The 21,564-nt window shown below is 38.0% G+C and overlaps 1 protein-coding gene across 3 annotated transcripts in view; it reads left to right on the top strand.

Annotated features, from left to right (window-relative positions):
• Positions 1–919: 919 nt before the first annotated feature.
• The window catches only part of MTPAP (mitochondrial poly(A) polymerase), a 40,269-nt gene continuing 19,624 nt past the window's right edge, over positions 920–21,564 (top strand). For all 3 annotated transcript variants that reach the window (XR_009356476.1, XR_009356477.1, XM_059183805.1), the window contains exons 1-6: positions 920–1,102; positions 7,762–7,934; positions 9,796–10,029; positions 11,135–11,359; positions 18,354–18,565; positions 21,158–21,384. Coding sequence is in view for 1 of the 3 variants with exons in the window: in XM_059183805.1 (XP_059039788.1) it covers positions 949–1,102; positions 7,762–7,934; positions 9,796–10,029; positions 11,135–11,359; positions 18,354–18,565; positions 21,158–21,384 (1,225 nt within the window). In the remaining 2 variants the exon portion in view is untranslated. The remainder of the gene's footprint in view (positions 1,103–7,761; positions 7,935–9,795; positions 10,030–11,134; positions 11,360–18,353; positions 18,566–21,157; positions 21,385–21,564) is intronic.

Raw genomic sequence — 21,564 nt, 5'->3', positions numbered from 1 at the left:
GATCGCTAAGGGACAGGGGGTTTCTTTTGGAGGTGATGAAAATGTTCTAAAAATAATTATGGTGATTGCAGCACAACTTTGTAAATATACCAACATCCATTGAATGGTACACCAAAAGGGGTGAACTGTGTAGCATGTGAACTAAATCTTAATAAACTCGTTACAAGAAAACAAAACAAAACAGACAAACAAACGAAAAAAAAAAAACACAGGGGCTTCTGGGTGGCCCAGTAGGTTGAGCCTCTGCCTTCAGCTCGGGTCCTGATCTCAGGGTCTTGGGATGGAGCCCCGCATCCGGCTTTCTGCTCGCCGGGGAGCCTGCTTCCCCCTCTCTCTCTGCCTGCCTCTCTGCCTACCTGTGCTCCCTGTTTGTCAAATAAATAAATAAACAAACAAATCTTTAAAAAAAAAAAAAGAAAAAGGAAAACAAAACAAAACAAAACAAACTTTTCACCAGAGAATCTAGGTTTAACTCCCATCTCTGCTCCCGACTGGCTGTGCAACTTCAGAAATGTTCACCTAACTTCCGTATGTCCTAGTCTCCCCATAAATAAATGGAGATCATAATCGTTCCTATCTCACAGGGTTGTTGTAAGGATTGGGAGTCAATACGAGCAGAGCACTCACAACACCGTCCGTTAAAGAAAAAGTGCTGTCATTTATTATACTCTTAAGTGTAGATTCCCAAATTAGTGCTCCTTCCTCAGGACCCTGCTCTCTGGATCCATTTTCAGGCCTATTTTGAAGAGCAGGTGGTGGGCTTATTCTCTTGCGGGGTCTTTCGGAGAAGTGCAGGAGAGCGGAAAGCAACCCGGTCGGAAAGCAAAGGCAGATTCCGTCGGGCAGTTTTCGCCTAGTTTGACCCTCTAGGCTTCCCATTCCTTTCGCCTCAGCGCGCATGCGCGAGAGCCCGTGCCCTTTCGTTTTCCTACTTCTATTGCTTTGGCAATGGCGGCTCGCGGCGTGGGGATGTTGGCACGTTTACCCCTCTGTGCTCAGAGAGGTCAAGTCCTACGTCCTACCCACAGGCTTCTCAGTTACCCAGGGCCTGTGGCCGCAGACCTTAAGAGAGAAGAGCAGTCCTCGAGGAACGTGGAGACAGGTGAGGGCGCCCTGTCCCCGGTCTGTGTCGGCGCCCCACAGCGGGCCAGGGAAGGGGGGAAGAGACTGGGATCTTGGGCGAGCGCGTGGCTTGTGTATACGTCCGTGGAGCCTTTGGCAGGAGGGTGAGGCCGTGTCCCGTCCTCCACTAATCTCATTAGGGGTTCGCAGGGGCGCTCCTTGCTCATGGTGGGAGTGGGTTGGGTGATGTATTGAAGTATTGATGTATTGAAGTATTTAAATAGGCTTGCTAATATTTTATAATTTGGCAAAACAACGTTCCCAATGAAAACAGCGATGCCACACATCAGTCAGTTGCTTCATTTACAAATGTATCTGATTTTACAAGTTGTTGATGGAGGACGAGGATAGTAAAGCAATAATGAAATAGCAGTATTCGCGGCTCCCAAATACAGTGTTCTGCTTGTGGAAATTACTGTCCTTTGGTTTATTCTTTTGGCCATTTTGGTAACATGGGAACATGTGCATTCACCGGAACGGGCTGCTGTCCCGCAGACGTTCTAAATTTATATGCTGCTTTGTGTATGGAGAAGCTCACTATTACTGAACCCCTTTTGTGACCCAAGAGCTACGGTATCAGATTTACAATTTTTAAAACAATCTGGCAAAGAATGTATCAACTCTCGCCACTTAACAAGTGTACAGAGAGGCTCAAAGAGCAAAGTAACTTGTGCTGGGATACATAGGTGAGTTCATTTAGACCTCGAGTAGAGTTAGTAAGCAAAATGTCGATTTCTGCTATAGTTTTAAGAGATGAAATTATTTCTGGGAATATTTTTATAGTAGGCTAAACAAGTAAAATGTTCCCTAAAATAAATGGTAGGTTTGCTCTTCTCATCAGACTATATAAAATGAAGATTCATATGGACAGGAAGCGGGAGTTGTTACTTAATATGATATTTCATTGACATACTGATGGATTGTATTTGGTAGAAGGTGGTTCTGTTAAAAATTCTCAAGTTACTGAAAACTTGAGTAAGGATTCTGCCAAAGAAGCTATTGTAATTTAACATCTGTATAGTGGTTTAGATTTGGGAGTTTTTTTTTTTTTTTTTTCTTATGCTCTTTGAGAACTAAAACTCTGTCAGGTTGGTGTAGAAGGAGTTATTACAGCAGTTTATAGATGAAGAAACAGCTAGTCCAAATGGCTAGTTCAAACTTACCCATCTGTTAAGTAGGTAAGGAAAGAACCCGATTCCTAGGTTATACTCTTCATTTTATACAGCTTTGTTGTTTTTCTTAGGAAATGTGTTTCATTTTGTATCATAACTGGCTAAACAGTCAGACTCTTGCGGTGCCTAACAAAATATTCCTATAGATTTCTTTTCCATTTTTAAAAAAGAAGGTAACTGCATTTTAAGGTCAGAAATGTAACATTTTATAATTAGAAGGGACTTGAGAAATTTCCAATTGAGGTTTCCATTTAGTGTGAGAACTTGATGGAAAACATTTCTAGTCATATTTTGTAGTAACAAGGAACATACTAGTCCAAAATCAGTCAATTCCATTTTTTGGTCAGGCTCTAATGGTTGGAAAATGTTTGTAATGAGCTAAATAAGCTTAACATAGACATAGCTTTTATTTGAGTAGTGGAGAAGAACCTCAATTTTTTTTTTTTTAAAGATTTTATTTATTTATTTGACAGAGAGAGATTACAAGTAGGCAGAGAGGCAGGCAGAGAGAGAGAGAGAGGAGAAAGCAGGCTCCCTGCCAAGCAGAGAGCCCGATGCGGGACTCGATCCCAGAACCCTGAGATCATGAGCTGAGCCGAAGGCAGCGGCTTAACCCACTGAGTCACCCAGGCGCCCAAGAACCTCAATTTTAAGAATGAGAATATGCAGTGTATTATTCATTGCTCTTTGGGGTCCAGGTGACAGAAGCTAACTTAAATTAGCTTAATTAGATGGGGAGGACAAACCAAGCCATGTCACGAAACTTCAGAGAGAGCTAGGTGCATTAAGGTCAGCTGGATGGATATGGCCAGTGTAGGGTATTGTTGTTTTCCTCAGCTGTTGTTTGGTGGCCTCCTGATCTCAGAATCTTCTCCATGGAGGCATGGCTACTGCAACTTCATGTTTACCTGTTTGTAGCCTTCACCAGAAGGAAGAATAAGATCATCTTTTACCTGAATTTGTAGAATTTGAAGAAAGAACTTTCGATCGATCACATCCCGTGCCCACCCCCACCCCCGCTTTGGACCCAGAGGAGCTTTCCAAAATAGTCTCATAATCTTAGACCATCTAATGGAGTGAGGGTCAGTGTCACAGGTAGGATAACTGCATTGACTGCCCCCCCCCCCTTATACAGTGGTTTTCTACAAGCAGGGATGTCTTGTGCCTCCAAGGGGACGTTGCTGACAACCAGACGACAGATTAATTCTATAAATGGCTACGTACCTTATTAGACATTTGATTTTGTTCCATTTTTTTCACCAGTTATGAGACCCGCTCTATCTCAGAGGTTATTGTGAGAATTGAAATATAGAGTATATATGTAAAAGTGCTTGGAAAACTAAAGTGTTGCGGCGAATGGAGGACTCACTGTTATATTTGAAGACAGCATTTGGGTTCTCAATAATTTTTTTCCAGGCTGTAAATCCCACTTTATTTATAGTAATTCTCTGTCAGTTTCTAGACCCTTTACTACTATTCTCCAGATGTTCTCTGGTTCTTTTTTTTTTTAAGACCTAATTTATTTGACAGAGCAAGTCCGTGCTCAAGCAGGGGGAATAGGAGAAGAAGCAGGTTTCCTGCTGAGCAGAGAAGAGAATCTGATGCAGGACTGGATCCCAGGACTCTGAGATCATGACCTGAGCCAAAGGCAGACAAAACCTACTGAGCCACCCAGGCACCCCTATCTGGTTCTTTAATATCCTTCATATCCAATATGTCCAGAGGAGAACATATATTGCATATGTGGCCTGGCCAGTAAATAGTAAAGAAATGCTGTTATCTCTTAGATTTGGATTTTTGAAAATATTGATAAGGTTTGGAGTTTTATATATGTTTCTCTATTCTCTCCCTATTCATACCCCAGAAATTAAGACATTTCTTTGATTAATTCTGAGCTATGACCAAATCGAAATTTTGGGCCCTTTATATGCAACTACTTCTAGATTGATTTTCTTCCGCACTATGTCATTGTATCTTTATATTGTTTTTAATTTTAGATGTAGGACAGTATTTAGCCTTATTTTTTGTTTTAAGTTTATGCTTACCAAATTAGGTCATTAATACCGTAAGTTGAGTCGGTCATAAAACATTAGTACTCACTACTTTTTACTCTAAACTTTGTGTCATTTGTAGATTTGCTAAGCCTTTTGTGAGATAATAACCTGAATTTTTTTTTTTAAAGATTTTATTTATTTGACAGAGATCACAGGTAGGCAGAGAGGCAGGCAGAGAGAGAGGGAAGCAGGCTCCCCGCTGAGCATAGAGCCCAATGCGGGGCTCCATCCCAGGCCCCTGGGACCATAACCTGAGCCGAAAGCAGAGGCTTTAACCCAGTGAGCCACCCAGGCGCCCCAAACAACCTGAATTTTTTGTCCCTTCCTTCACAACTTTGTCTTGTCCTCATCATTCTTACCTACTGTTTTTCAAGGCCAGAACTGTTAATTCTTTGGTTTCTAACTCTCCCATCTTCTCAAGCACATTTCTTGATCTTTTATCAGACTTCTCTATCAATCTTAAATTCAGTCTCTCCTCTTCCTAGTGACCAACTGCAGGGATATACTTGCATGAAAGTACACAGACACTGTGTGCAGTTGGTACTGCAGTATTGTTAGTAGTAGTGAAGAAAGGAAAAGCACCTGAATATTTATCAGCAGAGGATTGGCTAAACTATGGTAAATTAACAAAAATACTTAAGCAGTTACTTAAATAATGAGGTAAACATATACAAACACAGGTGTCCCTGATGTATTAAGTCTTCAGAAGTATATTATAAAACAATGTATAATATGATTTCAGTAATCTTTTAATTATGTAAAAAGTGTTTGTGGAGAAATACAAATGTATATGTTTATATGTGCCTTAAAAATGTCTGGAAGCTTAAATACCAAACTTAATGGTTGGGTGTTACTAGAGACAGAGAACAAGGAAAGGAGTTATACTTTCTAAAATTTAACAATTTGACTTTACTTTTACAGTAAGCCCTTAGACATTAGTCTAGACTCAGTAAAAAACAGAGACAGGAATATATAGGTAGTAATTACAAAGGGAAGAGTTGGTGAGGTGATCTAGGCAGATCTGGTGTAAGGAAAAAAAAGGAAATAGGAAAAATTGGAAGAACTGTCAGTAGATTGAGATCAAAATAATAATAATAATAATAGACTCTCTCCTCAGTATGGAGGACAGATATTTTTCCATCTTGTTAAGTAGGTACAACACCATGAATTACCTTCTTTCACAAGTGTTGAAGTAAGGTAATACGGAGTGGAGGAGATTCTACCTGGAAAGTCAAAAGTTTCCACAGACCTATGGAAAGGTGAATAGAGTTTTCGAGCAGAAAATGAGAAAGTGGGGCGCCTGGGTGGCTCAGTGGTTTTAGCTGCTGCCTTCGGCTCGGGTCATGATCTCAGGGTCCTGGGATCGAGCCCTGCATCGGGCTCTCTGCTCCGCAGGAAGCCTGCTTCTCTCTCTCTCTCTCTGCCTGCCTCTCTGCCTACTTGTGATCTCTGTCTGTCAAATAAATAAATAAAATCTTTAAAAAAAAAAAAAGAAAAGAAAATGAGAAAGTGGGCATTCCACTCAGAGACAGGACAATTTTAAAAGTTCACAGTATGTGGCAGTCCTGTGTGTGGAATAGCTTAAGTGAACAGTGCAGAAGGAGGAAATGGTAGAAATTGACTTAGAAAGGGAGTGGTAGGACAAAATGCCAGTAACTGTACCCATGCTATTAGTGTTAGACTTGATCTTGAATGCAGTAGGGAAGCTACTGATGGGTTTGAAGCAGAGAGGTCAAACAATGAGACTTTTAAAAGATTAATTTATAAAAATCACTTTGTCAACAAAGAATGGCTTGAGAAGGACAAGACTGGTGTGAATGAGACCAGTTTAGGAATCAGACCTTGAAAGAAGTGATTGATGTTAAAGAGTTGGCATTCAGAATGGAGATGTGGACCCCTATTTAAGAGATGTGTTTTCAGCACCTGCTACAGTGAATGTAGGAAGGGTACTCAATATGTGTTTGATCAGTTGGAAATGTGGACTGTGTCAGGGCCAGGAGTTCTGTGGTGTGCCATTAGAAACTGCCTCTGGGTCTGTGCTATTGAACAGAATTTAGGGTTCAGCAAGCCCTTACTGGTATAAACACATTTGTCTGTCTGGTCTGTGAGGATGTCTTAGAGTTGCTGAAATTAAGGTGCAGTGTGTTTGTACTATTCCTTGATCCATCAGTATTATAATCTTCTGAAGGAAGACAGGTCTAAAAGCATCTGCCAGTTTCCATATAACAACAATTCTATTTTCTGTACTATTTAATTTCTTTGGAATTTCTTTGGAGTATCGATACCAGACTTAGTGATTTATAAGCTCTAGAATCTCTCTCTCCAGATTTCTGGAAACACTTTTAAGCCACCCAACTAGAAGTTAAATAGATTGGAGGAAAAAGATGAGTTTCTAAAACTCAGTGTTTTGTTCTCATATGCTCTTAGAACTTGAATGATTTTCTTTTTCCTTATATCTAGTTAGCGATCTTTCCTTCTTGGTTATTGATTATTAATACCTAAATCTTGACTTTAACAGCTCTTGTCTTCATTTCCTTTGATTGTAAAACCCCCAGCCCTTGGGGTGGTTCCCTTCCCCCGCAAATATTTTATTTATTTGAGAGAGAGAGAGAGAGAGGAAGAGAGAGGTGGGGGAGGGGCAAGCACAGAGGGAGAATGAAAGGGAGAAGCAGACTTTGCTGAGCAGAGAGCCCAATGTGGGACCTGATTCCAGGACCCTGAGATCATGACCTGAGCTGAAGGCAGATGCTTAACCCACTGAGCCACCCCCTGGAGTGGTTTTGATGGAAAAAGAAATAACCCTGCATTTTGTTAGTAAAATTATCATGAACTTTTATGGGCAGCAACTGGATTTTAAATTCTTTGATTTCCCTGTGATACACAGCATGGTAGTTGGTAACTCATTGTTAATTGTTTCAGCCAGATCAAGGCCCACAGCAAAGAAGGACGATAATAACTTAGTTTAATACATTCAAGTTGTAAACTCATTCTCATTACACCCAGGCTTGTAATAATTTCCTTTAGGCTTTGGAATGTTATACTTTGTACAGATTTTGTATGTGTGCATTTGGGAAGGTGTTACACAAGTGATTTTACATTCCTGATTTTGCTTTTAAAATTTTGTGGCTCTCTCTTTTTAGTGCTAGGCATTGAATGCAGTAAATTAAAACCAGGAGAATGGTCAAATGAAAATTGGCAGTAGTGTAGCTTCATTCTAACGCAGGTAAAGAAGACAGAAGATGAGACTTGGATTTAATGGTTTTAGTCAGCTGTAAAATCTTAATGTACCTTTTCAAAATATGCTTGAAATTTTATATCTGTGTGTGAGTGTGTGTGTGTGAGAGAGAGAGAGAGAGAGAATGAGAACGTGCAAGCACACGCAGGCACTGGAAATGTTTTTGTCTCATTCATAGGCTCTGAAGACAAGACTCCCAAAAAGAAATTCTCTGAGGTGCAGAAAGAAAGACGAGAGCAGGCACAGCGAACTGTTTTAATACATTGCCCGAGTAAAATCAGTGAAAAAAAGTTTCTGAAATACTTATCTCAACATGGACCTATTAGTAATCATTTCTTCTATGAGAGCTTTGTAAGTATTTGAAAACAATTTACCATTCATGCCTTTGAGAGAAAAAGGTTCTGTTTGTAATTTGCAATATGGTAAAGTTAGATTCTCTTTTGATATCCTTAAATTTTTTAAATGATTTTTTTGGTATGAGAATAGACATCCTATGGCATTATTACAGAATTATAAGTAAGTTAAAGCTGACTGATTCCATCATTTGAATACTTTAAGTAGTCTGTTATCTTAGGGATAAAGGCCAGGGGTAAAGGATATTTGTTTTGCCTTTTGATTTTTTTTTAAATTTGATTTTATTTTTTCAGTGTTCCAAGATTCATTGTTTAATGTACCATACCCAGTGCTCCATGCAATCCGTGCCCTCCTTAATACCCACCACCAGGCTCACCCAACCTCCCACCCCCTCCTTTCTAAAACCCTCGGTTTGTTTTTCAGAGTCCATAGTCTCTCATGGTTCATCTCCCCCTCTGATTTCCCCCAACTCATTTTTCCTTTTCTTCTCCTGATGTCCTCCATGTTATTCCTTGTGCTCCACAAGTAAGTGAAACCATATGATAATTGACTTTATCTGCTTGACTTACTTCACTCAGCATAATCTCCTCCAGACCTGTCTCTGTTGATACAAAAGTTGGGTCTTCATCCTTTCTGATGGAGGCATAATACTCCATTGTATAATATAGACCATATCTTCTTTATCCATTTGTCTGTTGAAGGGCATCTTGGCTTTTTCCAGTTTGGCGATTGTGGCCATTGCTGCTTTGAACATTGGGGTACAGATGGCCCTTCTTTTCACTGCATCTGAATCTCGGGGGTAGATACCCAGTAATGTAATTTCAGGGTCATATGGTATCTCTGTTTTTAATTTCTTAAGGAATCTCCACACTGTTTTCCAAAGTGGCTTGAGCAGTCTACACTTTCAGTGCCATCCTGATAAAAATTCCACCAGCATTTTTCAAAGAGCTAGAATAAACAATCCTAAAATTTGTATGGAACCAGAAAACAACCTGAGTTGCCAAAGAAATGTTGGAAAAGAAAAACAAAGCTAGGGGCATCACGTTGCCTGATTTCAAGCTTTACTACAAAGCAGTGATCACCAAGACAGCATGGTATTGGCACAAAAACAGACACATAGACTAGTGGAACAGAGTAGAGAGCCCAGATATGGACCCACAATTCGATAATGGTCAAATCTTCAACAAAGCAGGAAAAAGTATCCAGTGGTAAAAAGACAGTCTCTTCAATAAATGGTGCTGGGAAAATTGGACACTACATATAGAAGAATGAAACTCACCATTCTCTTATACCATACACAAAGATAAACTCAAAATGGATGAAAGACCTCAACGTGGGGCAGGAATCCATCAGAATCCTAGAGAACATAGGCAGTAACCTCTTCTACATCGGCCACAGCAACTTCTTTCGAGATTTGCCTTTTGATTTTCTATTTCATCATTGTTTTCAGCCTGTGTTGACTAATATTCCTTTATGGTGTTCCTTTTCTTAGTTTGCTTAAAATGATTAAAATCAGGGCGCCTGGGTGGCTCAGTGGGTTAAGCCGCTGCCTTCGGCTCAGGTCATGATCTCAGGGTCCTGGGATCGAGTCCCGCATCGGGCTCTCTGCTCAGCAGGGAGCCTGCTTCCTCCTCTCTCTGCCTGCCTCTCTGCTTACTTGTAATTTCTCTCTGTCAAATAAATAAATAAAATCTTTAAAAAAAAAAAATGATTAAAATCAGTGCTTGTGTTAGAAGTCTGTCATTTGTAATGAATCTTTTTTAGTATTACGATAATCATTCGGATATTTGAACTGAAATACTATGTGAAATATATCCTTCTGAGATGTCTTCTGTTTTTCCTTATGATTTCGGCATAGGGTCTTTATGCTGTTGTGGAGTTTTGTCAAAAGGAAAGTGTCACTTCACTACAGAATGTAACTCGCACTCCGAGTATGGACACAGAGGCTGCAATTCCATTCAAGTCACGTTTCTTCAATGTAAAGATGAAGAATCCATCAAACCAGACTTCAGAACAGCCCTGCATACAGTGCAGTAATCATACCCCTCCTTCAAGCAAGAAGCTTTCTGAATTACTTTGTTATGCAGAAAGTGTAAGTTTTTAAGTATACTTCCCCAGTTTTCCCCAATTCCTAAAAATATGTGTGTGTATGACATTAGTTTATATATTATAGGTTCTTATCATACAACAGTCAGACTAGGGAATATGTTTAGTGAAAAGTGAAAGTAATCCTCCCCCACTCCCTGCCTCCACACCCTTTGTGATCCTCCCAAGTAACCACATTCTTCCAGAGTTTTCAGCCTTTGGTCTGTACAGGTTTTCTTTTTCCAGTCAGCATAATGACATACAGTTGTACCTGGCATTTTTCTAGAAATTTAAAAATATCTCAGAAAAAATATCATTTCTGATTTAATCTGATTTGCTGCCCTAACATTGTTTATATTAGTTTTAGTTTTTCTTACAAAGTCTTGTCAGAAGTTTAGCTAGTTTACTACTTTCAAAGAATTAGTTCATGATTTTTATCGAAATGCTATTTTTGATTTGATTTTCTAATTATAAAAATTTTATTCCTAACCTTATACATTTCCTTTATTTTCTTTTACTTACTTTTCTTGAGTTGAATGCTTCTTAGTTCAATTAATTTCAGTACTGTTTCCAAATATGGGCATTTGAGGCTATGATTTTTATTTTAAATACTTCAGTACAGTTTCAAAATATGATGCCTTTAACACCAGTTTTCTGGTGAAGATACAGGATTATTATTCTGAGGAGTTGAGGAATTACGGGCCTTCGTTACCTGAAGCATTGCTTATTTCTAGTGTTTCTTGTCTTTAACATTGGTTCTTCCTTCCTCCACTTCATTTAAAATGTCTAGCTTTGTGGTTGTTTTGATCTCTTTCTGGAGCTTTTTACTCTTTTCATTTTCCTAAAACAATACTTTAATTGTAAAGTAATGGTGATTTTAGCTCTAGCCAACTTTGATTTTGCCAATGTTATCATCCCTCAGTTCTTTTTAAAGGAATATTTTTAAAAAATCTTTTTAAAAAAATTTAATCAACTTTTATGATTGAAGGAAAAAAAGAATATGTTTTTATGGTAGGTCCCCAAAGCCATCAGATCTCTGGAAGTAAAATGACAGTTATTTTCTATGACCTGTACATTTTCTGTATTTTGTTGGTTTTCTTCTGGCCAGCTAGATAGATGATCAGCTGAACACTCTCCTGAAGGAGTTCCAGCTAACGGAGGAGGACATTAAGCTCAGATACCTCACCTGTTCTCTCATTGAAGACCTAGCAGCTGCATATTTTCAGGACTGTATAGTGAGACCCTTTGGCTCCTCCGTGAACAGTTTTGGGAAATTGGGATGTGATTTGGACATGTTTTTGGATCTAGGTGAAATTGGAAAATTCAACACAAACAAGGTAATTATATTTCATTAGATCACTAAAGATATTTTAAAAGTAATCTTTGGACTTTGTAAAATTATAACTGTTGGTTTCTAAACTTTAATAAACACTCTGACTAAAGATATGATCCATTTGATATTGATTCTTCGGAATTATAAAGTCTTTCTTTGTTTTGATAAAATATATGATCATTTTTTTGTAAATATTCTGCACATAATAAAATGAATTATTTTTTCCCAAGGATTCTGGAGTTTTTCCATTAGGCCAAGGTTATTTATTGTGTTATTCAGAATGTCCGTATCTTAACTAATTTTTTTAAATCTGTTTATCTAGTAATGAAATATTCTGAAATCTCGTGATTTTTTGGTTTTGTTAAGTTTCCCTGGAATTCTTTTGATGTTGTTTTATTTAAAGGCTATGTTAGCTTCATGTGTGTATATAGGTATATGATTATTATATCTTCTCATTGTTCATTTATCATTAAATTATGTCCTTTATCTTTACGTATGCTTTTTCCTTAACTTCTTTTTTGTCTGTTTAGATAACCACTTGTTATTTGTTTCATGTGTCTTCTTCTGTATCTTCATTTTGACCTTAAATATGCTGTTATATTTTGGGTGTCTCCCTGATGAATAGCAGATCACTGAATTTTGTGCTTTAATTCTGAGCTGTGAGTCTTTGAAGTCAGTGTATTCATTCATTGTTACTGATGATTTTTGGATTAATTTCTACTGTCTTATTTTTTATTTATTTATTTTTTTGTACTTTTTCATTCCCTTTCCCTTCCTCTTATTGGATTACTGCTAAAAAAAAAATAAAACTGAAATATAGCTGACACAGTGTTATGTTAGTTTCAGGTGTGCAGTGTTAGAAAAGTTTATGTTACTCTGTCTTCACAAGTATCTGTCTTGTCAGGTCTGGCACAGTACAATGTTGTTACAGTACCACTGACGATATTCTTTATGTTGTACCTTTTATTCCTGTGGATTACTGCTTTATTCCTGCCTCATTCCACTTTTTTCCTCTTACAGTTTGGAAATTATATATTCCATTTAGTTCTTATAAATATGCATGTCTAATGGGTAAAGTTAACCAATATCTCTGCCATCCTCCCAAACATATAATATCAAAATAATAAAACGTTGAAAAGACTCCTATGTGTTTATAAAATGTAGATTGTTATGTCTGTCTTTTCTTATGTATTTCAAACTAGTACCCCTCTCTACATGGATGTGCAGGTGGCCCTTCAGCCTACCATTTTGAAAACAAAACATTTTTCATTCTTAGCAAATATTCTTTATAAGTTTTTATGAGAGTTCTTATATATGTTTCATATGTTAATTAGCAACATTTTAGTTTTTCTGACATTTGCTATCTTAATTCTGTTCTAAGTTATCTTCTGTATCTCTCCCTTTACGTATATCCTCAAAGCTGTAGTCACACAGTTCCTTGTAAACTCTCGCAGTATGTTGCTCATATTTCTGTCTCTCTCCAAATTCTTCTGTGTTAGGTTTAGTTAGGGGCTGATACATTGCTCCCACTATGTCATAAGCTGGGTTGGGGCAGCAGCCATATTGGTTCATTTTCCTGTCCCACACGGTGCCTGGCACAAGTTAATATGCACAGTATGTACTTACTGAATTAAAACTTACCAAGGAAGGCAGAGTACCTCAAAATGAAATGGCTCATCCCTCTAATAAGACTAGCATCTATTTGATATCATACTGAATTCCTGGCAGGGACACTTAAATTGTGCTGTGTTATTTTTAATATAGGTAAAAAGACTAGGCGAAATAATCGAGGTACACAATAATGTATTGTTAACGGTTAAAGCCTGTGCTCTAGAGCCAAGTTGCGGAAGGTACTTTTTTACTTACCAGTTCTGGGATCCTTCGTAAATTACTTGTCTTCTCTATGCTGACATTTTTCTAGCTGTGAGATTGGGGTCGTGCTCTAGCACCTGTCTCGTGGAGCACTGGAGGGGCCGACTGAGTTAATACACATCACACACTTAGGATGGAGCCTGGCATGTAGTAAGTGTTCAGATGTTGGTCACTATCAGCAACAGTATTCCTAGTTAATTATTATGCAAACAGGAAAAGTTTTTTCTTTGAAAGTAGAGGTGTTGGAAACTTTTAGTTGGGTCTTAGATTTCTGAAATATAGAGGCATTCTGAAAAGACATTCTAAAAGACAGTGCTCCAGGGGTTAAACATCTGACTCTGGCTCAGGTCATAATCTCAGGGTCCTGTGCTCAGCAGGGAATCTGCTTCTTCCTCTGCCCACCCCCCCAGCTCATTCTGTCTCGCTCCAATAAATAGATAAAAACTTTAAAAATAACTAAAAGACAGTGTTCCAGTCTCACTAAACAATTTCACATTGTTTGGTATGTAGGTTTAACTAACGAAATGTGTTATAAATGTATACTTTGAAATATGTGCTTGTTTAAGATTATAATAGCTTTGCTAATAGAAACATACAAAATGAAATATAATGAAAAAGAAGCACTTTTTAAAAAAGATTTTATTTGAGAGAGAGAGCGTGTGTTCACAGGAGTGGTAAGGGGAGTGGAGGGAGCAGGACAGGCGGAATGGCACTGAGCGCGGAACTGCATCTCAGAACCTTGAGGTCATGGCCAGAGCCTAAACTGAGGCAGACGCTTAACTGACTGCCCCACGAAGGTGCCCCCAGAAGCACTTTTAAATTCATCAGCTTCGTAAAATAGCCTCTTGGTTCGTGTAGTTGTGAGCTCTCCTTCCTCTTCCTTCTTGGTATGCGTACACCACCTTGCTCTGTAGTTCAGGTGCTTGCTTTATTCGACCCAGACTGAGGGGGGTTAGGAAGAGGGTGTTAGACTCTTGTATGTCTTTCAGCCTGTGTAGATACTCTTGTACCACAGGCACTGAACAGCTGATTTACTAACGAATAAGTCAAAGTTATTTACCAACTAAGCTTGTAAACTTGTGTAAGTTTCCTAATGTGTGGAAGATGCTTACAAGGGAAATGTGCCCCCTAACTTATCACAAAGATCATTTTAGCACAAAATTTTAAGCTAAAATCTGCCTTTCTCTTTCTTTTAGTTTTTCTTTTTCTAAAGGGTTTACATCTGATGGGATTTAGGTAACAGAAGTAAAAATTGGTGGCAAAGTCCTATTCCATTGTCTAAATCATTGCTGTGGACAAGGTGCTTACCCTCCTTGTGTTTTATTTTTATTAGATACTGGCCTAGTACCAGAGTAGTCATGAAGAACATGCAGTAATGTTTTAAAAATTTATCTGAAACAAAGTAGTGTCAGGTACAGCAAAATTAGTAAATGTTTATTGATAAGGTGTTTGTGAAGAATTTCTCCCAAGTTTTATTTGTAAGAGAGGAGTAATTTGGGGGAGGATCTTCATTTTGCTGATAATAGGTATGGTTTTATCATCTGCATCTTCCCTAACTGCAGTGTTTTATTTCTGTGCAGAGTGCATTTATGTAAGTAGAATTACGTCATGTGGTTCTGTATCTCTTGCTTCTCACATTGGCCAGATTAGGCCATGTTATGCCTTGGTGATAAACACCGTAAATTAGCACATCACTGATTATCTGTTGCTAAAGGCTGTGTGGCCAAAGCAGGTCAGCAGGGGGCACTCAAGCTCCCAGGCTGAGGAACTTGAACCACGGGGGGCCTGTGCTTATCCTGCTGAAGGCAGTGGAAAGGCACAGTAGAGAACTAAGCTCTGTTTTGTTTTGTTTTGTTTAAAAGTTATTTGTTTGTTTGTTTATTTATTTATTTGACAGAGATCACAAGTAGGCAGAGAGGCAGGCGGGGGTGGGGGGTGGGGGGGGAAGCAGGCTCCCTGCTGAGCTGGATGTGGTGCTTGATCCCTGGGTCTTGGGATCATGATCTGAGCTGAAGGCAGAGGCTTTAACCCACTGAGCCACCCAGGCGCCCCTGAACTCTGGTTCTTAAAGCTCTGCCTGGAAGTGGCTTGTAAAGCCTCTTCGTATTTCATTGGTGACAGCAAGTCCCCATGCGACTGCGCTTAACTCAGAGGGACAGGACCACGATCATCCTACTGAATGTCAGGAAGGTGACATGGGCTCTTTGATGAAGAGCTTCAGTAACGGTCACATTCCCGCTTACAGTTCGGTTTCTCCAGTTTCTTGGCCCCGATTCCTTTACTCAGATCTATTTTTCCCTGGTGTCATTTTCACTTGTTACTTCGGTGATTTTATTTTTCTCTCATTATAGTATTTAATTAAAAAAAAATCTCATTATCTCCTTCCTTCTGCGTTACTTCTAACACTTCCCATACATCTGAGTTCATCATGACTCCTCGGTCATCTGGTCTGATACCACTCTCCCAGGTGCTTTTCTTCTGCCATCCTGAGATGATTTGACACCAGATCTGTCTCGTTCTCCTGGTACTGTTGAGTCCTAATGGAGGAAGTTTCTCCTTCTTTGGTTTTCTGTGGAGGAGCCTGTGCTCTCTTTGTTGGTTACTCTTGTTTGGGTTCCTGCTTCCCATGTAAATTGGTATGAATCTTAAATAGACTAGGCAACCAGAAGTTAGATGTTTTTAAAAAAGAAGCTAAGCTAGATTTTTGAAGTTTTAATGTTTTTAAAGGAAATCCTTCTTTCTCTGAGGTAATTTTTCCTAGTAAATAAAAAAACCTGGATGGCAAAAAGTAAAAAAAAACACAACATATTTATTTGTGGGGATTATTTGTAAACATGTCATACCTGTATATTTTTAAAGGGTTTTTTTTTTCTGATTATAAAGTAGTAGTTACAAAATGTGTACCGTAAATATCTTTGATGGTTCCACCACCTCCAGAGGTAGCTATTGTGAATTGTTTAATGTATTTTGTTTTGGATTTTTTTTCTTTACATGTAGAAACTCTTTTTTGTAACAAAAACCTGTTAATCTTTAGGTTTTAACTTGATCTTTTTTTTACCCCCCTCCAGTTAATAGTGCCATGGCATTTCTGTCTCCTGCATCCTTTTCAGTGGCTGCAGGATATTCCACTGAAAGAATGAACCATAATTTACTTAACCAATCCTTTATTTGTTAGCTAGTTAGGGTGGTGCATTTTCCTCCCTTTTTTATTGTCAGCTGTATTAGTTAATACTTTTTGGTTGTTCACAGAAACCAACTCAAACTAGATTAAACAAAATGAAGAAGATGTAGAGGAAGCATTCTAGAACCCAGGGCCAGGAATGTGGATGAGTCTTAGGAAAGAACTAGAAGTAGGAAGTGTAAATTATCAAGAGCCCATACAGTATTCAGTTTCTTTCTACTTAGTTGCTTTATTTTTCTTTTTCCCCTTCATTACACTCTCTGCACCCCGACTGACTTTATTTACGTTGTTGGACCTTGCAGTGTAGAATGTGCCTGCCCCAAAGCTTCTGAGGTACATATTTTGGCCTTATGGTTGCCTCTGAACTGCCGCTGTTCCAGGTCCCAGATGACTGTATGGTACGGTCCTCCAGTGCTTACATCAGCTGCCATGCCTGGTCCTCTCAGCTGAGAGTAAGGGGGTGGATTTCTATGATAAACATTGTTAGGACCTGAATCCTTGTAGTAGGAATGGGTTCTAGAAAATGCGCGGTTGAGGGTAGGGAGCCTTATTAAGCTAAATAGAATTACCGAAGGGTGTGTGCCATGCAAATAATGCTACAGTGAGTGAACAGCTTTGTAAATCGGCCTGTCGAAGCCAAGTGTTTTTTTAAGGATAATTTCCTAGAATTTTAGTAGCTGGTCCAAGTATACAGTAGAGTTTCAATAGATACCACAGTTGTCTACCAAACATGTCCCAGTTTACACTCCCACCGACAGGATATACCTGTTTCCCTATGTCCACCAGTGGTGATCCTGGCAACCTTTTGTCTTTGGCAGACTGATAAATGAATAGTCCCAGTGTTGTTTTAATTTCTTCTTTAGTTTCTAGAAAACTAAAAAAGCAGACTTCCCACTAAGTAGGGAGCCTGATGTGGGGCTCGATCCCAGGACCCTAGGATCATGACCTGGGCCAAAGGCAGATGGCTAAGGACTGAGCCATACAGGCATCCCACAAGAACATCTTTTATTGTCTTTGTTAGCCATTTTTATTTTTTCTGTTATTTCTTATTTTTGTTTCTTTTTAATTTTGGCCTATTTTTAGAATTGGGTGATTTTTTTCTCCCTTTCATTTATATAAATACTTCATAAATTTGGGAAATTAGTCCTTTATGTGACATACGTATTACTGTTTTATTTTTGTCTTTTATCTAGTAGTGAATATATGCTTTACCTTGAGATGGTCTCACAAAATCATATTTCTTCTTTTGTATCTTCTGGAATTTTGTATTATGCTTAGGAAATCCCTCACTACTTGCAAAAACATTCATTGTTTTCTAGTACTTTACTGATAAAACTTTTTGTATGTAAATCTGATTTATGTTTAATTTACTTTGGTTAAGGGCTAAAGTCAGGATCTAGTTTATTTTTTTCAAGGGTTACTTGACTCATTTGTTAAATAGTAATTTTAACCCAGTGATTTATGGAGTCATTTGTATTAAATTCCTATATATAGTTAAAGTCAGATTATAGTTTGTTTTCTTCGATTGATTTGCTGTTTGATTTGATTTGTACATGTACTTCGTATTCTAACTACTGTGGGCTTAAAACATCTTTTATAATGTAATGGTTAACTGGGAAAAGGCAGATAGATGATCGCTGAATTTATAGTCAGTTATTCTACATGTAATGTTACTTTGTGTTACATGATACATAGTGGCATATCAGTTAATTGTACAAAGCCAGTGATTTTTTAATTTAGTACTTTATACTCTGAAGAAACAAAAGACAACTGAAGATTTTTTAAGTCTGCTGTTGGCTTTGATTTCATGAAGAACTTTTTGAGTGTGTGTTTCTTGTTTTTTTGGTTTCTGTTGTGCCAAAAATGATTTAGAGCATCCTTCTAGAAAATTTAAGAAATTCCTTCCTATAAAAAGCTCCCATTTACAAATGTTTTTATTATTCAGACCTCTGGAAATTTTCTGATGGAATTTCAAGTGAAGAATGTTTCTTCAGAAAGGATTGCAACTCAGAAGATCCTGTCTGTGATAGGAGAATGCCTTGACCACTTTGGCCCTGGCTGTGTGGGTGTACAAAAAATCTTAAATGCTCGGTGTCCTCTTGTGAGGTTCTCACACCAGGCCTCTGGATTTCAGTGTGATTTGACTACTAATAATAGGTATGATCTCTTGAATTTATCATCTTAAATGTGAATATTATGGGGTTTTAACATAGTTTTTCTTGTACAGAAAGAGTGGCTTTGGATTCATATATGTTTTAATAATAATAACTTTTTAAAGTTTTGGACACTTAGATTTAAAAATTGGAAATGTTTTCTCATACATATCTATTGGCTTTTTGGTCTTCATGAGTAAAATCTTAGGATATTGTATTTAAAGTGTTATCATACCTAACTAACATCATCTTCTGAGTACTGTTTCATTGTTCTTTATTATGTAGCCTGATAATAACAAGAAAGCCCTAGAGCAGATGTTCTGTATGTAGTCTTCCAAGTATATTTAGAAAATAAAGTAGCACCTTGAGTTTGACCTTTGAATTGGCTCCAGATATAGTTTGGGTTCTAAACCTGTGTGGTGTTTGCTTAGGTCAGAAAGCAGTCTACGCAGCTTCAGACCGCATAGTTTCTTCCTTTAGCATATTTTCATTTCATTATCCTAGCAACCTGCTTCCTTAAAAAAATGGGGTGCAAATGACACGTTTTTTCATACTTTGATTCCTTTTCTTTCATTCTTAGTTCGGCAAACTTCTCAATTGAATTTATTTCATAACTCTAGTATTCTCATTGCATGCATTAGATTTCACTATATCATGTTAGATAAATACTCTTTACCAAAAACAGATTTTTTTTTTTTTTTTTAAGATTTTATTTATTTATCAGAGAGAGAGAGAGGGGGAGAGAGCGAGCACAGGCAGACAGGATGGCAGGCAGAGGCAGAGGGAGAAGCAGGCTCCCTGCTGAGCAAGGAGCCCGATGTGGGACTCGATCCCAGGACGCTGGGATCATGACCTGAGCCGAAGGCAGCTGCTCAACCAACTGAGCCACCCAGGCGTCCCTACCAAAAACAGATTTAGAAAATCCATTCCAGAGCTGTTTCACTTCAACTCGTGTTCACTAACAAGTTAGTGCTGAGTGCTTTGGAATTTCTCTCAAGTATTCAGAGAGTAAAAATAAAATACATAATGCACTTCCTATCATTATTACATTTTTTTAAATAACATGTAAACTAGAACAAAATGACATCTTTGTTTGTAGTAGTGTTACGTTTATTGTTTTGTCAGGACAGATTTTTAAAATTTGATTTACTATCCTTCAGGTTTTTATACTCCTGCATTGCTTCTTTATATAAAATACCTTGCACTATTTGATACTTATTTTCAGCTTAATTTAGACTTATTTATATAACTCATTTAATCATGTGGAATTTCTAATTTGCCGTTTCTTCTTTTTTCTTTAAACTCAGGAAGTAAATGCCATGATGAAACTTTATAGGCTGAAGTTGTTACTGTTAATGGTCTTGTGCCCTCTGTTGGTTCTTTGGGAAATTACAAGACATGTTTGATCAGTAGGAGCTTAATTTTAAAATATTTTTGATTAATAATTTTTTGCATTGTAGCATTATGACTAGGAAACTTACTGAAAATAGGGTCTGAGGAGCGGGTTCCATGGTGTAATGGTTAGCACGCTGGACTCTGAAAATAGGTTCTGAAATTTGATTTCTTTTTTTAAATTTTTTTATTTTTATTTTATTTTATTTTATTTTTAAAGATTTTCTTTATTTATTTGACAGACAGAGATCACAAGTAGGCAGAGAGGCAGGCAGAGAGAGGAGGAAGCAGGCTCCCTGCTGAGCAGAAAGCCCGAAGCAGGGCTCGATCCCAGGACCCTAGGACCATGACCTGAGCTGAAGGCAGAAGCCTAACCCACGGAGCCACCCAGGCGCCCCTAAATTTTTTTATTTTTAAAAAAGATTTTAGTTATTGAAATTTGATTTCTTTAAAAGACATTTTATCTTCATGGGTTTTGGTTTTTATAAATGTTAGACTTACGTAATTTTGGCTGAATTTTAAGACATATATACTCTTGATAAAATAAGTAGAATATTTTCCTTGCTTGCGAAAGGACTAGATAACTAAGGTGTGAAACTGAGGTGTAGAGCCTCTCATTTACAAATGTGTCAGTGTCTTTATTGGTAGTTTCTAAAGAGCACGGATGTAGTGTGTTTCCTTTATTATTTAAGTCATGTTTAGGAACTTTGATTAAAAATTCTGAATTTTAGGGACGCCTGGGTGGCTCAGTTGGTTAAGCCGCTGCCTTCAGCTCAGGTCATGATCCCAGCGTCCTGGGATGGAGTCCCACATCAGGCTCCTTGCTCCGCAGGGTGCCTGCTTCTCCCTCTGACTCTGCCTTCCACTCTGTCTGCCTGTGCTCGCTCTCGCTCGCGCTCTCTCTCTGACAAATAAATAAATAAAATCTTTAAAAAAGAAAAAATTCTGAATTTTACAACTGCATTAGGACTGTCAGCATTTAAAAGAGTGTTTTAATGTTAATGAATGTCTTTGATATTCAGCCATTCACATTAAATTTTCTATTGCATATACATAATGCTTTTGATTATCTGATCGTGGTGTGCTGAGTATGCGTAGATAACAGTAAGATATTTACGTATGTTTCCAGGTATGTGTTTTTACTCTACTCTGGAGCCATAATTGGGGGTTTGAAAATTCTCTCTCTTTTTTTTTTCATTTGAAGGATTGCCTTGAAAAGTTCTGAACTCCTTTATATTTATGGTGCTCTCGACTCAAGAGTGAGAGCCTTGGTGTTCTGTATTCGGTGTTGGGCTCGAGCACATTCATTAACAAGTAGTATTCCTGGTTCGTGGATTACAAATTTCTCTCTTACAATGATGGTCATCTTTTTTCTCCAGAGGAGATCACCCCCTATTCTTCCAACACTTGACTACCTAAAAACTCTAGCAGGTAAGACTGGAAGCAGTCTCTTCTCTTTCTGACATTTTAAATGAATATAATTACCATGTGTTGTCAGACACGTGCGTTTGTTTATTAGTCATAAAATTTGTCTCCTGTATTTTTAAAACTTTGTGAATCTAGAATTAAAGTGCTTTGTATTTTTTAATGCCCACAAGGGGTCATGAGAGT

This window comes from Mustela lutreola, chromosome 8, assembly GCF_030435805.1.
Source record: "Mustela lutreola isolate mMusLut2 chromosome 8, mMusLut2.pri, whole genome shotgun sequence".
Classification (NCBI taxonomy): domain Eukaryota; kingdom Metazoa; phylum Chordata; class Mammalia; order Carnivora; family Mustelidae; genus Mustela; species Mustela lutreola.
This window is presented reverse-complemented; position numbering and strand designations above follow the sequence as displayed.